The 15,677-nt window shown below is 38.7% G+C and overlaps 1 protein-coding gene across 4 annotated transcripts in view; it reads right to left on the reverse strand.

The window, feature by feature from the left end:
• RETREG1 (reticulophagy regulator 1) overlaps positions 1-15,677 on the reverse strand; it is a 64,601-nt gene that overhangs the window by 30,868 nt on the left and 18,056 nt on the right. The window contains exon 1 of one of the 4 annotated variants that reach the window (XM_070747102.1): positions 627-781. The exons of the other annotated variants lie outside the window; for them this stretch is intronic. Within the exon in view, the coding sequence (XP_070603203.1) occupies positions 627-661 (35 nt within the window). The 5' untranslated portion in view covers positions 662-781. Of the gene's footprint in view, positions 1-626; positions 782-15,677 lie in introns of those variants that run through there. 4 annotated transcript variants of the gene reach the window in all.

A 15,677-nucleotide genomic window follows, 5' to 3' on the forward strand; every position in this document is an offset into this window, starting at 1 on the left:
CTGGGGAATTCTGGGAGTTGAAGTCCAAATATCTTCAAGTTGCCTAGGTTGGGAAACATTGGATTAGATGACTACAACACCTGTATATCAACAGTCTCTAACTCTCTCCAGCATAGTTAATGATTCCAATAATTAATAATTCCAAATATCTGGCTAGTTAAAAACAAAGTTCAATTTCCAAATAGTCATTCTAATCCAAAGAAAAAAGAGTTATTTTCTAATATCCTTCAACTCAAAACCTTAAAATCCTCTGTTACAACCTGCTGATTTGATGATCAAAGGAGCAGTCTAGTAGTAGTACATTACGTGTCTAATGAAAGCAAATTACACTAGGATTATCTAATGGTCTGACATTTCTTTTAAGTCTTTTATCACTGTACATTACGAAGAGGCAGAAATGACAGTGATTTTTTTTATAAGTCAGAGCATTTAATGTCATTCCCTTAGGCATTTCCTATTCAGCTTTTACAAATCACGAATTTTGTACTGGCACCATCATGTAACATATTTGGATTAATTTTTACACACATAATGAAATTTATCTTTAGTGTCATGGTTAACATTCAAGCTGATACTGATTAATTAAACAAAAAGAAAACCATTTTCAAAAGGTAAAATTACACTACCTCTCACTCTGGGCAGGATCTTCCCCTTCCGACATCCCTATATATATATAAGGCAGGTTTTTTGTATCAGAAGTATTAATCCAAAGCCCAAGAAAAGATTTCAGGATGAAGAAATCCAGTCTACAAGTCTCCTTTGCAAGCAAGCTCCTGTTAAGTCACTCTAACAGGAGGTATATTTACACATTTACAAAGTGTCTGCTTGTCTTGAATGAAGTTCACACAGGACTGTTTTGATTGGCTAATTCAGTGAATAAACAGGTCACTCCTAATTCCAAACACTGACAGGCTGTAAAACTGCAAGCAGTGTCCAGAAGCCAATACTTTTATAGTCACATGAGAGCGAACACTACCCAGTTATTAACTTCTACTTGTCTAACTATGAGTCAGAAATGGCTTTCACATTGCTAACTTGATAAATAAAAGAAAAATAAGGCCTGTTCATTGTGTTTTTTATTTTATTTTGTAGAATAAACAATCCCCTCCAACTAGTTAACTCTCTCAATGTTATTGCTGAGATCATTAGATACTAGTACCATGCAAGGAACAGTGAATGGCCAATACTACATTTTTGTCCCAATTAAAAACTGCTTCCTTTTTGCCTCAGCAACTTGATACATCCTTCAAATCTTGTGAATTAAAAGCAAACAAAGCAATTTCCTAAGATGGTGGCCTTTTCTTTTTATTTGATGTTCAGTCTGATTTGAGATTTAACCCCCCCCCCCCCATGGCAGATGGTCAACACACAGTCATCACATCACTTAGGTAAAGAGTAGCCCGAATAGAACAAAACAAGAGGTTGTTGTATTATTTTATTTTATTTATTTGTCAAGCATGAATAGGATAGCAGTATTACTATCCTACTACTATAGTTTGTATAGAAATAACATAAGTAAAAAGTAACAATAAAAGAGGACAATAGGACAGGGATAGTAGGCACAATAGTGTGCTTATGCACACTACAGACCTCTTAGAAACGGGGAGAGGTCAACTGTAGGCAATGTAAGGTTAAAGTTTTTGGGGTTTGGGGAAGAAATCACAGTCAGGTAGTGCATTCCAGGCATTGATCACTCTGTTGCTGAAATTGTATTTTCTGCAGTCGAGTTTAGTGCTGCTTACATTTAATTTGAATCTATTATGTGCGGTTGAAAGTGAAGTAGTCATTAACAGGGAGGACATTTTGGTATATGATTTTATGAACTACATTTAGATCAGTTTGGAGGCAACATAGTTGTAAATTGTCTAATTCCAGTATTTCAAGTCTGGTGGAATAAGGTATTTTGTTTGGAGGAGTAAAGCAGTGATTTTCAACCTTTTTTGAGCCGCGGCACACTTTTTACATTTACAAAATCCTGGGGCACACCACCAACCAAAATGACACAAAATGACAGTAAATATTATTTATTTATTTATTTATTCAATTTTTATGCCCCCTTCTCCTTAGACTCAGGGCGGCTTACAACATGTTAGCAATAGCATTTTTTAACGGAGCCAGTATATTGCCCCCACAATCTGGGTCCTCATTTTACCCACCTCGGAAGGGTGGAAGACTGAGTCAACCTGGAGCTGGGGATGAGATTTTAACTGCTGACCTTCAGATCTACAGTATTTCTACATGTATTTATACATAGAACATACAATCCCATGTAACATCCCCTTATAAATACAGTCAATCATCAATCATCCCTCCTCAAATTTATACTACTGTCTCATTTCTGTCTCTCCCCCCGCCCCTTATATGTCTGTGTGTACTCAAACCATTTCCAAAACCAGGTGAGGGCTGGGGTTTTATTCTCTTTTATTCTTTTCAAAAACAGGTGAGGGCTGGGGGTTTTTTCTTATTATTTGGGTGCTTTTTACCATGCTTCAAGAATCACCTCTCTCTCTCTTGTTTCTCTCTCCTCTCATTCTCTGCCTCAATCATTTTCTCATTTCTCCTCCCCTTTTTGTTCTCATTTCTCTCTCGCTCCTTTCCTCTTCCTATCTGTCTCTCTTGCTTTCTTTTTTTCTCTCTCTCTCTTGCTTTCTTTTCAGTATCTCTTGCTATCTCTCTTTTTCTCTCTTGCTTTTCTTCTCTCGTGCTTTTTCTTGTTCTTTCTCTCTCTCTGTTGCTCTCTCTCATTCTCTTATTTTCTCTCTCTCTCTTTTCTTTCTCTCTTAGTCTCTCTCTCTCTCCTGTTTTCTCTTATTTTCTTTCTCTCTCTTGTTCTTTCTCTCTCTCTCATGCTTGGAGCCCCCTCGCGCCCATGGCTTCTCGTCGATGCCTCTGCCTGCCCGATCCGCGGGAGTGCTAATAGCGGCGGTGGCGGGAATAGTGGGGGGGGGCTCCAGGGCTGAGGCTTCCACTTGCAGGAGCCCTCCCCCCGCTATTCCCGCCGCCGCCGCTATTAGCACTCCCGCGGATCGGGCAGGCAGAGGCATCGACGAGAAGCCATGGGTGCGAGGGGGCTCCAGGGCTGAGGCTTCCACTTGCAGGAGCCACCCCCCGCTATTCCCGCCACCGCCGCTATTAGCACTCCCGATGCCACAAGTGAAAGCCTCAGCCGCTGCTATTGCCATCCCGCCGAGTCCCAAGCTCACCTGCTGCAAAGAAGGCACGAAGAAGAAAGGCGCGAAAATGAAGGTGTGAAGAAGCAAGCCGGGACACTCAACTTCCGGTTTGGAAGCGGAACTTCACGGCACACCTGACCTTGTCTTGCGGCACACCAGTGTGCCGCGGCACAGCGGTTGGGAAACGCTGGAGTAAAGGACTCTTCTTGTGAAATATTTCTGGACTCTCTTGATTGTATTAATGTCTGATATGCAATGTGGGTTCTAGACAAGTGAGCTGTATTCTAGAATTGGTCTAACAAATGTTTTATATGCTCTGGTTAGCAGTGCAATGTTGCCAGAGAAGAAGCTATGTAGGATTAGATGAAGAACTCTTTTAGTGCGTTTTGGCAATGTTGTTACAGTGGGCTCTAGCCCTTGATATAAGTACTCCAAGGTCTTTGACAGAGTTAGGGTAATCTATAAGTTTGCTTCCTCTAAGTTTTTATTTTGTATTCTGATTCTTTTTGCCAATGGGTAAGACAGAGCATTTGTTGGTTGAGATTTGAGGTTGCCAGTTGTTTGACCATTCAGCTATATGGTCAAGGTCCTTTTGAAGGGTAGCAGCATTGTAGGTAGTATTAAATAGTTTAACATCATCAGCAAGGAGAACAGAGTTGCTTATAATATGATCACAAAGATTGTTTATGTAGAGTATGAAGGGTGTTGGTCCTAAAACACTGCCTTGAGGGACACCATTATTGACAGGACCATGATTAGACATGGAAGTTTCTATTTTGATCACTTGTTGTCTGTTAGACAGGAATACTGTTATCCAATCATGTAGTGGTGCAGAAATGCCATAGGATTTTAGTTTCAGAAGTAGTTTATCGTATACTACTGAATCAAAGGCTTTACAAACATCTATGTAGATTGCGTCTATTATTTTACCCTGATCAAGTTAAGTGGTCCATATGTTTTTGCAGGGTAAGACTTGCAGATTACAGGGTAATTTTTTTCTGAAACCATTTTTTTCCCTGCTGGATAATAAGTTATTACTTTCTAAGTGGATTGTAATGGATTGGTTTATGACTATTTCCACGACTTTGCAAGTGATGCAACCCAAGGAGATTGGTCTGTAATTTTCAACGTTACTTGGATCTCCCTTTTTGAAGAGAGGGATGACTGTGGCTAGTGACTATAGTTTGGATAAGGAGCTAGTCCTGAAGGAATTTTTAAAAATTATGCTTAAAGGTTCAGCAAAGGTTGTGGAGAGCTTTTTTAAGAAGTATGAACATAGTCCATCAGGTCTGATAAATATAATTTTAGATTGCGTAATGCCTTTCTAACATTTTCTTCTGTAAAATTGATTTGTGTTAGATCGCTGAAGTTGATTGGGTACGACTAGAAAATGTTGGGTATGAGCCATTGCTGTTTACAAAGTCCATGAGCTGAAGAAGGTATTAAAAATGTTGGCTTTAACTGTTTCATCATTATAGTCTTTATCGTTCGGTCCTTTAAGGGGTGGGATGGATCTTGAGTCTTTGAGTCGGTTTTTTAAAAAGTTATAAAAGGCACAAGTGGACTTTGTACGTAGAAGGTTTACTTCTTGATTGATGTGATAATTGGTACATTCAGTCTTTATTTGGTGGCACAAATTTTTGTAGCGGCTTTTAAAGTTTGCAACGTAACCTGCTTAATTTTTTCGCCAAAGAGATCTTGTTTTGGATTGCAGCTTCCTTATTTTTATGGGTAATTTATTTTTCTTGGTTTTGATGATTATTAGTGGTGCACATAATTTAGTGACTCTTTGGATTTCAAGCAAAAATATATTGTAGTAGTCTTCAGCAATATTACAGCCAGCGAATATTGTATGCCAATCAAGAGATGAGAGGTCGGCATCTATGATATGATAGTTAGCTTTTAAAAAGTTATAATTGGTTATCCCATCATTGAGGTGGTTTCTGTAAGGACATGTATTGAAACAAAAGTCGATCATGCTATGGTCACTGCTGGAAAAGGATTATTTTATTTGTAGTCTGTACATTGAGTGTAAATTGTTGAAGAAGATGAGATCAAGCCAATTGTTGAGTCTAGTATTGTCTGTAACTAATTGATCTAGCCCTAAACTAGTAATAGCATTGTAAAGGGTTGAATGTATGGGTTCAGTTGTATATTCGTTCAGAGTCCAGTTTCGATGTGGTAGGTTTAGATCACCAAGAAAAATAAGAGGATGTGGGTAGGAGGCTGCCCACGTTAGTAATGAGGTTAGCTTGTTCACATGTATGATGTCATAATCAGGGGCTCTATAACATAGTAGGAAGAGATGTGTGGTATTTAAGGTCAGTTCACAGATAATAGTTTCTCAAATATCGAGTTAATGTTTAGCTTGCACCTTTTTTAGGTTCAGTGATTTTTTATAGAAAATTGCAACTCCACCTCCTCTACAGGTTTCACGATCAGATCAGTAAACATGATAGTCTTTTACTATGATAATGGAGTCTTATTATGATAATGGAGATTATATTACATTATAATCTCTGTAAACAACTAGGCGCTTGGCAGATATAATTAGTAAATGAAATGAATAAAGCTGCAACAGAATTGAGAAATGAATAAACCTGGTACAAAATCTTCTCAATGAGGATTTTCTATGGGAAATCAAAGAAATTAAATTGGGTGCTAGGAATCTGGTTCTACAGGTCTGTAATAGAAGAAGTCAGAAGCAGAAGAAACAGGTTCCTCAGATGCCAATAAAGATCATGGAAGTAGATAAGTGGATTCTCAGTAGACATGGAGCCTGCAAGAAACCCTTTGAAAGGTAGGGGGGAGAACAGAGAATAATGTAACTTAGAATTTCAGAAAGAGACACATTTAGGGAATTATACGACTCGGATATCATTGGGCTCTGACAGATTGGACAGAAACAGATCCATAAGGAGAAAAAGGAGAGAAACAAAAGTCAGCTTGAAGCAATGGCCAAGAAGATGAGAAAGAAATGGAAATGGTTAGTATAAATTATGAAGCAGCTTTAAGAGATAAAGGCAATACTCATCAGGGATTTAAAGCAAGAGGGATAAAAAAAATTCCAACACTGGTAATTAAGAGATAGCTTAAGGAGATAAGGGAGAAAACAGGGAAAGACTGTTCATGAAGAAAGGGTAAAAGGGAAAAGGCTCATGGTGGGTTCTAAATTAGATTGCTACTGGTTTGCATGCTCAGAAGGAGACAGTAGTTTAAGAAGAGTGACTGGGCTGGCATACTAGCCCAATGGGAGATAAAATGTAGCTGGCAGTTTTCACCTATTATCGTATTTTTCGGAATATAAGACACACATTCCTGTCAAACAGACAACAAGTGGTCAAAATAGGAAGCACCATATCCACCCCCGTCCCAGTTAAAAGCGGTGTTCCCCAAGGTAGTGTATTGGGACCAACGCTCTTCATTCTCTACATCAATGACCTTTGCGATTACATCACAAGCAACTGTGTCCTCTTCGCCGATGATGTAAAACTCTTCAACACTACCGATAACACAACTACTCTCCAAAAAGACCTTGACGCTGTTTCTGAGTGGTCTAACACATGGCAACTCCAAATCTCAACTAGCAAATGCTCTGTCCTACACATTGGGAAGAAGAATCTGAACACCAAATACGAACTGAATAATCAAATTATCACAGATAATCCCCACTCGGTTAAAGACCTTGGTATACTAATAACAAAAGATTTAAGTGCCAAGGCTTCAAGAGTTGTAAACCTAATCCTACGTAGCTTCTGCTCTGGCAATCTCACACTACTTACTAGAGCTTACAAAAATTTTGCCAGACCCATCCTCAAATACAGCTCATCTGTTTGGAACCCATATCGTATCTCAGACATTAACACCCTTGAAAATGTTCAAAGATACTTCACCAGAAGAGCCCTTCACTCCTCCACTCGAAATAGAATACCCTATGAGACTAGACTTTCAATCCTGGGCCTAGAAAGTTTAGAACTAAGACGCCTTAAACAAGATCTAAGTATTGCCCACAAGATCATATGCTGCAACGTCCTGCCTGTCGGCGACTACTTCAGCTTCAACCACAACAACACAAGAGCACACAACAAATTTAAACTTAATATTAACCGCTCCAAACTTGACTGTAAAAAATATGACTTCAGTAACAGATTTGTCGAAGCGTGGAACTCATTACCGGACTCCATAGTGTCATCCCCAAACCCCCAACACTTTACCCTTAGATTATCTACGGTTGACCTATCCAGATTCCTAAGAGGTCAGTAAGGGGCGAGTACAAGTGCACTAGAGTGCCTTCCATCCCCTGTCCTATTACTCTCCTACTCTCCTATCTTGTAGGAGATGCTATGGCAGGAGGAGGCATTTTGAAGCAAGCATGGTAGATACAATTCCTAGCCCTTGCTGGTTCAGCTGATCCAAGAGCCGCAGCTAAGGAGCTGAACAGCCATGAGGTGATCACTCTCATCCCCTCCTGCACTTCAAAAAACATAAGACCTCCCTGATTCAAATTTAATATTAACCGCTCCAAACTTGTCTGTAAAAAATATGACTTTAACAATCGAGTTGTCGAAGCGTGGAACTCATTACCAGACTCAATAGTGTCAACTCCCAACCCTCAACACTTCTCCCTTAGACTCTCCACGATTGACCTCTCCAGGTTCCTAAGAGGCCAGTAAGGGGCGTATATAAGTGCACTGGTGTGCCTTTCGTCCCCTGTCCAATTGTCTTCCCTTATCTTATATATCATACATATTCTCTCCTTATCTATCTATCTATCTATCTATCTATCTATCTATCTATCTATCTATCTATCTATCTAATATATATTCCCTCCTTATCTCTTATTTCATATATATTCTCTCCCTCCCATCTACTTCTCTTCTTTTTTACTTTCTATCTTTATATATATTACTTAATGTCTATTCTCTTCCATATGTATTGTATATTGGACAAATAAATAAATAAATAAAAATAAATCTTATATACTGGATGCAGCCATTTTTGTTGTCCCGAAGATACTCTCCCCTGCCTGCAAAGAGCTCTTGAGTGCTGGGAAATGGCAAAATTGTCCATTTTTGCAGAAAAACGGGCCATTTTTCGTTGGGTTTTTTTTTTTTTTGCAAAAATGGGATGGGCAGTGTTGTTTAATGTTGTCTCTGACAAATTCTTGAATGGGGTATTGTTCACTTGACTGTTGATCTGAGTCCGAGTCCACGGAGAGGGGCGGCATACAAATCCAATCAATCAATCAATCAATCAACTTTAGAGTTAATCTATTCTGATCTGGGTGCTGATTGCTGGTGGAGAGATGATAAGGTATTTTTCTTCCCTTTTGGGCTAGTTGAATGTCTCTTGTGCACAGAGTCTCTTGTGTTACTAGTGAGAAATTTATATTTTTAAGTGGATCAATTGAGAGAAAAAGGAAGCCATGTTTTAAAGGTAGCTCCTACTGATACAAAAGCTGGCCACTGACATAGTGAATTCTATTCAATATGGGTGTCAAACACGCAGTCACATGATGTTTTGCAACATTTTTCCCATTTACGGAGCTGGGGTGGGTGTGGCCTGCGCATGACGCATGTGGCCTCACAGGTTGCCAGTTTGACACCCCTGCTATGGAAGCTGAAGTGATCCCACCCAGAGAATCCATAAATACCAGTTTTTTCAACTCATGACTAGTTACTCTGTTAAACAAGGATAATGCTTGGACTCTATTAACCCAGCTATGGATTCCTCTAATTAGAATAAGATCAGTATCTCCCACACTGTAGCACTGTATGAATAATGTATACTTTTAACAACTTTTTTTTTACATCTAATTATACATTCATTCCACTTCTATGGACACTTTTCATTTGATAATTGAAATGACAGCTAGTTAGGCAACTAATTAATTAGGAATTTAGTACTTAACAGTAAAATAAAGTAAAAAAATCATAAAATCAAAATGGATCCACAGTTAGCTATACTGGGCATATATACAGTATTGAAGATAGTACGAAAATAAAAGCTAAAGATAATTGTGTAAGGATAACTCCTTTTTGTTTGTTTTTAAGGCTCCCCAAACAACAAATACATCAAAGGGAAGCAGGGTTTAATTCATTTGCTATACTATTGAACTAGACAATTGAACTAGACAATTGAATTTACTCTGTTTAAAATAATTATCAATCAAAAATCCTATGGCAAATAATTGTCTGCTTGTTAGATGGTAGGTAGGTAGTGATTTATAATAAAAAATATTTCTAAAATCTTGAAACTGATGAACTTCTGTATGAATATTTTTGCATTCTTTGCTGTGAAACTCCCATGATTCCTCTATTTCAGGGGTTTCCAGCCTTGGCAACTTTAAGATGTGTGGACTTCAACTCCCAGAATTCCTCAGCCAGAAAAAGGGAAGTTGAAGTCCACAACTCAAAGGAGTTAAAGTCCACAAGTCTTAAAGACCCCTGCTCTATTTAATGTTCTTTTAAAAAAAGAAAAGAATGACCCTCAGGGACATGGATGTGCAAAATCCTTGAAACATCTGTTTCATGCATGTCAAATGTGAAACAAAACCGGGCTGTTTCAACTGGCATCATTGCAAGTATTTCAACTGCTCAGAGCACTGTGATTGGGCTGTATATGTGGGTGGGTGGGTTGTGACTGGCTTCCTTTTTTTCAAACTGCTATGAAGCAGCAGGGATAATCATGTCTGTCACTGCTATTAGTTTATATGGAATGGGTGATTTGGTATTGGATTATTTAGAAGCAGCAGCATAGCCTGACCAAAAAATTAAAAAAAAAAGAAATAGATTGCTAATATCTGCAACTCCTGCAAGCCTGCTTGGTAAGTTATAGCTTTATTTCTTTTTAAAATTGCCATGAACTAAACCAATTTTATTATCTTGCACTCTGGCAAGCAGGCAATGAAAGGCTACAATGGGGTGGCATGTTTGTATGCATATGTACTCCATGCATGTTCTTGTGACCTGTTGAGGCTGAGTTTCAGGATACACTTAAAAACACAAGCTTACTATACTAGTCAGGGCTGGTTTGCTAGTTTGGTGTTTACTCTCTGCATGCTCATATCCAGCAATGCCTCTTTTTCTTTGAGCTAGCAGCAGTCCTGTCCTGTACCCCTTACCCCCAAAAAACCAAGCAAATCCTTTTTTTGATTTGCTAAGTAAAAGGAATACAGTATTAGGATTTATCTTGATAGTCCTTTTACTTAAATCAAAGACTTAAAAAAATAAAAAATAACATTTAAAAAGTTTCATAACAATGGGGGGGAAACTTCATAACAATGGGGAAAATGCAAGTGAAATTTGCTAGAGGCTGTTTGGTTTTAAGACTAAATAAAACAGATACATTACTTTATCAAGTTGGGTCTTCTTATTTTCAGACTGGGAGATATAGCAAATGAATGTCAAAAAACAACAATTGTTTTCTGACTTGTGATCTGTTGGCTGGATGCCTCAAATGGCACCATCAATACTTTTGTTCTCTATAATATTTACAATAATAGTTTTATTTTAGCTTTGTTTTATGTTTGGTCCTCTTTTTTATTCTTAAATAGTTCATTAATTTGACTCTATAGTGAACTTTAACAGATGGAAGTGAAACTGCTCGTGTAGTCAGCTAAATGTTTAGAATGGATTTGACATTTTTATTTACCTGTCAATTCCATTTAATTAGACCTGCCCTGTGAAATACTTTAAAAAAAGAGAGAGAGATTTATGTTGAGAGATTTATGTTGAAGTAAGGGCTGTATCAGCAGCAGTATGAACTGACTGTATAATATATGTTGAATTGCAAAAAAGAACATACATATTAGGATTCATCTGATATTTTTTTCCAAAAGCCATAGATTGAGAGGAAAAAAATGCTTTTTTTGGGGGGGGGATGACAAAAAAGCATATAATTCTTCCTTACAATAGTAGAGCAAAGCATTTTCAAGTCTGGTGCCCTTCAGATCTTTTGACAGTTGCCATTCACCCCAGTCACTATGAACTAACAAGCTAAATATACTGCTCAAAAAAAAATAAAGGGGACACTTAAACAACACAATATAACTCCAAGTAAATCAAACTTCTGTGAAAACAAACTGTCCACTTAAGAAGCAACACTGATTGACAATCAATTTCATTTTGTTGTCAGCACATTCAACTTTGTACAGAACAAAGTATTCAATGAGAATATTTCATTCATTCAGATCTAGGATGTGTTATTTGAGTGTTCCCTTTATTTTTTTGAGCAGTGTATTTCACCGTCAATGACCAGCATACTCACTGAGAACAATCTCTCTTAATTTAATAATCACTGCAGTTCCCCTATGTGATTTAACAGATTTGAAGGGCTCCAAACTGAGAATGACAGCTGTGGTAATAATTGATATAGTATTTTCAAATAATAGAAGACACATCTATAATTCTATTAAGCTACTGACCACTTCCCTCACAAAACTGTGCTGTTAAATTTCTCTCAATAGGTATTAAAACTGTTAACAGCATAGGCAGAGATCTAAGAATGTAGATCTCTATCAAGCACATTTATTGCAAAAATTAATGAAGCTGTTAGAAAAAGAATTCAAGTGATGGTTATGTATCAGTGTGAGTCCAATTTATAAGGATATCAAAGTATACATTACTGTGTCTTTTTGTTCTGACCATGTCTTGCAATAGCTAAAGTCCCTTATCTGTCCCTTATTAGGGCAACAAACTAGAATGGCTTTAAGCTGCTTTTGGACTTGCCAGGAATTATCTGTAAAATATATCATAAAAAAGTATAAATCCTTGCATATAAAAAAGGAAGTTGTATTTAGATATCTTAATTATTTAGAGTACCTAAACATCCTATTTTCCACTTACTTTCTACTAAATGTAAATATGAAATAGAAAAACAAAACAAAACGGAAACAACAGAATATCCTGGTAGAATATTTTGCTGGATATACTGGAACAATTCATTGAATTTAAAAAAAACTTTAAAGTGAATCTTAATTTCTTTAACATTGTTAAACACATTTTCAACTGCTACGGTCTAACTACAAGTATAAGTCAATTATAAGACTTTAAATTAATAGAATATTCAAAATAATGTACTATACAACACTTGTTTTGTTTCAAGCTTTGAACAAAACCACTATGTGCTGGAGAAAGCTCCAAAAATGTGGTTGTTTTGGTCTTGCACAAAGCAATGACAATGGTTGTTCTAAATTCATAACTTCTTACTGTACAAATGTTTAAACTTAACTGTTGCTTTTTCATTTGGCAGATTCAATAGTGCAAATGCTGCCTTGAATCGGAAATTGGGTAATTTATTTGTTGACTTGATTTCTATCCTAGTTGCCTTTTCTTCAAGAAATAAATTCAGTCTACATCAAACTCAAGGCCTGTGGATCAGATCCACTCCATGGTGTGCTTAAATCTGGCATGTGGTGTCTCTGGCAGCCAAAATGGGGCATAGGGGTTTTGTGCCCCAGTGTTGGTTTGTAAATGATTTTACTACTGGTTTATGTGCATGTGTACGCATCGCTTATACGATGCGTACACCAGGTGGGTGGGCGGAGGCTCCTGCCATGGGCAGTACCTCTTCCAAGAACTGGCCTGAACCAGAAACAACCCACCACTGGCGTGCACCCCCTACTGCAACCAACTTTCAGCTTGGATAGCCTCCTGTAACACTTTGCCAGCAAAAATGGGGTGCAGGAGAGCCGCATGCACCCCTCGTCCCCCATTTTGGCTGGTGGAGGGCTGCAGAAAGCATCCATCAGTGTCTCTTCTCCCTCTCTTGGATGACATGTGAAGAAGAACTACAATGCTGATCCAGCCCTCGAAGAAATCCAGTGTAACACCTCTGGTCTACATAATCTTCCCTTCTTTTATTTTGTTCAAAAGTAACTGGCCTAAATTTATACAGTAAGCTTTTGTGGTTTAGGGCTTGAGTTGAATCTGTACATACCTGGTAAATTACGCAAATTTAAATTATATGCCACAAGATTTATTCAATTACAGTGTTCCCTCGATTTCTCGGGGAATGCGTTCCGAGACCGCCCACGAAAGTCGAATTTCCGCGAAGTAGAGATGTGGAAGTAAATACACTATTTTTGGCTATGGACAGTATCACAAGCCTTCCCTTAACACTTCAAACCCCTAAATTGCAATTTTCCTTTCCCTTAGCAACCATTCAGATTATTACTCACCATGTTTATTTCTTAAAGTTTATTAAAAAATATATTTATTAAAGGCAGACGAAAGTTTCGCGATGACATATGATGTCATCGGGTGGGAAAAACTGTGGTAGAGGGGAAAAACCTGTGACGTATTTTTTAATTAATATTTTTGAAAAACCGTGGTATAGACTTTTCGCGAAGTTCGAACCCACAAAAATCGAGGGAACACTGTATATTGGATATTCTAAAGCATTGAACTCTTTATCTAATAAGGTGAGGCTCAGGGGATTTTGTATTGTAATGTTGGTAGTCTTTCCAGTCAGATGTAGGTATAAAACAATGGAACAGAATGTACTCTGAGTAGTCCCATGAAGTTCAAACTCGTTTTTGTGTTTTATTCAGTATATGAAACTGCTGGTGAAGGTCATCTAGAATTTTGGAAGAAAGTGCCATCAATATTGATTTTTTATGTAATTTGAAGGAATCCATTGATATTTGTTCTGCGGGAATTCCCTTCCAGAAAGGATTGTACTCCTTGAAAAACCAGTACTGTAGCCTAGGAATACTCCATAATTTATTAATATTATTGAACCTTCTGTGCAGGCAGTGCAATACCAACTGAAATAAAGTCATTCTGACATGGCAGTAGTAAACAAATCCATGATTATATTGACTGCCATAATATCCTCTATGATCATGATGGTGAACCTATGGCACATGGGCCAGAAGTGGCACGCAGCGTTTTCTCTGATGGCACTCAAGCCATCGCCAGTTCAGTTCCACCACGCATGTGTGCTTGCCTCCCACTGACCAGCTGGTCTTGGGCTTTCTGTCACACATGCATGGGGGCGTGGGTTTGCGGAGGAGGCTGTGAAAAGTGAAGGGCTCCTCATTGCCGGTGTTAGCAGTGCGCTCCTGATGACTGGCATGGGCATGCATGCGTCCGGTGTGCACGTGTGCTGATGCGAGATACCAAAAAATTCAGCAAAATCTCATGCAAGCGAGCATCCTTGCACAAGAATTTGCTCCCTGCACATACGCAGAAGCCAAATGTCATGCGGGCACACGTTAGTGACACGGAGATGCGTGTGCATCTCCATGTTTCCTACTGAGATGGTGTACCAGAACATCCATGCTGCAAACCAATACTGGCCGTGAATGCATGTGTGTGGGGCGTGTGTAGGGGGCCATGTACACATGGCACCAGGCCAGATTATCTCAGGGACCGCCTTCTGCCGCACGAATCCCAGCGACCAGTTAGGTCCCATAGAGTGGGCCTTCTCCGAGTCCTGTCAACTAAACAATGTTGGTTGGTGGGGCCCAGGGGAAGAGTCTTCTCTGTGGCAGCCCTGACCCTCTGGAACCAACTCCCCCCAGAGATTAGAATAGCCCCCACCCTCCTTGCCTTTCGTAAGCTCTTCAAAACCCACCTCTGCCGTCAGGCATGGGGGAACTGAGATAATCTTGCCCCCTAGGCTTCTACAATTTATGCATGGTATGTTTGTATGTATGATTGGTTTTATAACAAGGGTTTTTAGCTTTTGTAGTATTGGATTTTTACATTCTGTCTTTTGTCACTGTTGTTAGCCGCCCCGAGTCCACGGAGAGGGGCGGCATACAAATCCAATAAATAAATAAATAAATGTACATGAGCCTCGTGCAGGGGATGCACATGCATATGGAGGAGTGGGTTGCATGCAGGGATGTGCATGCATGTGGGCATGTGACGGGGCATGTGGGCATGCATGGGGTGAGGTGCATGCAGGGGTATGCATGCATAGAGGGGGCACATGCATGCATTGCATTTTGGGGGTTCAGGCACATGCTTGTGCTTTGGACAGTCAGTCTGCGAAAGGTTAGCCATCACTGCTCTATGAAGAGTTACTTTTGGAGAGTATCAGGGTGCTCCAATTGCTGGAAAACATGGCAGTTAAGCTGATACCCAGATCATATAATTATAACACATTGTAACATCTGAACAAACCCAAAGGTTTTAACACTTAATCTTAACAAAAACACAAGAAACTGTCATGAATATTTGTGATGTTGGTCTTGACTTTTAAAATCCTGGACATCTTGGAATCTGATTATGTGAGAGACTATATATTTGTTTTCTCTAATTAATCTCATCTGAATGAGAGGCCCATTTGAAAACAGCTTGCTGAGCACACAAGAATTCTTTCTTTTCTACCACTCTACCACTGAAATATATTGAGCTCTCCCATTTTTCTGCTTTCAGAAGGAGAATCAATTTTTTAAAGTTGTTACTGGCTTTAATATTGTTTGTATGTATATTACTCTGATGTTGCATAATTATGTTTTTTGTATTTCTGCATATTATGGTAGAAAAGCAA

The sequence above is a fragment of the Erythrolamprus reginae genome, chromosome 3 (assembly GCF_031021105.1).
Source record: "Erythrolamprus reginae isolate rEryReg1 chromosome 3, rEryReg1.hap1, whole genome shotgun sequence".
Classification (NCBI taxonomy): domain Eukaryota; kingdom Metazoa; phylum Chordata; class Lepidosauria; order Squamata; family Dipsadidae; genus Erythrolamprus; species Erythrolamprus reginae.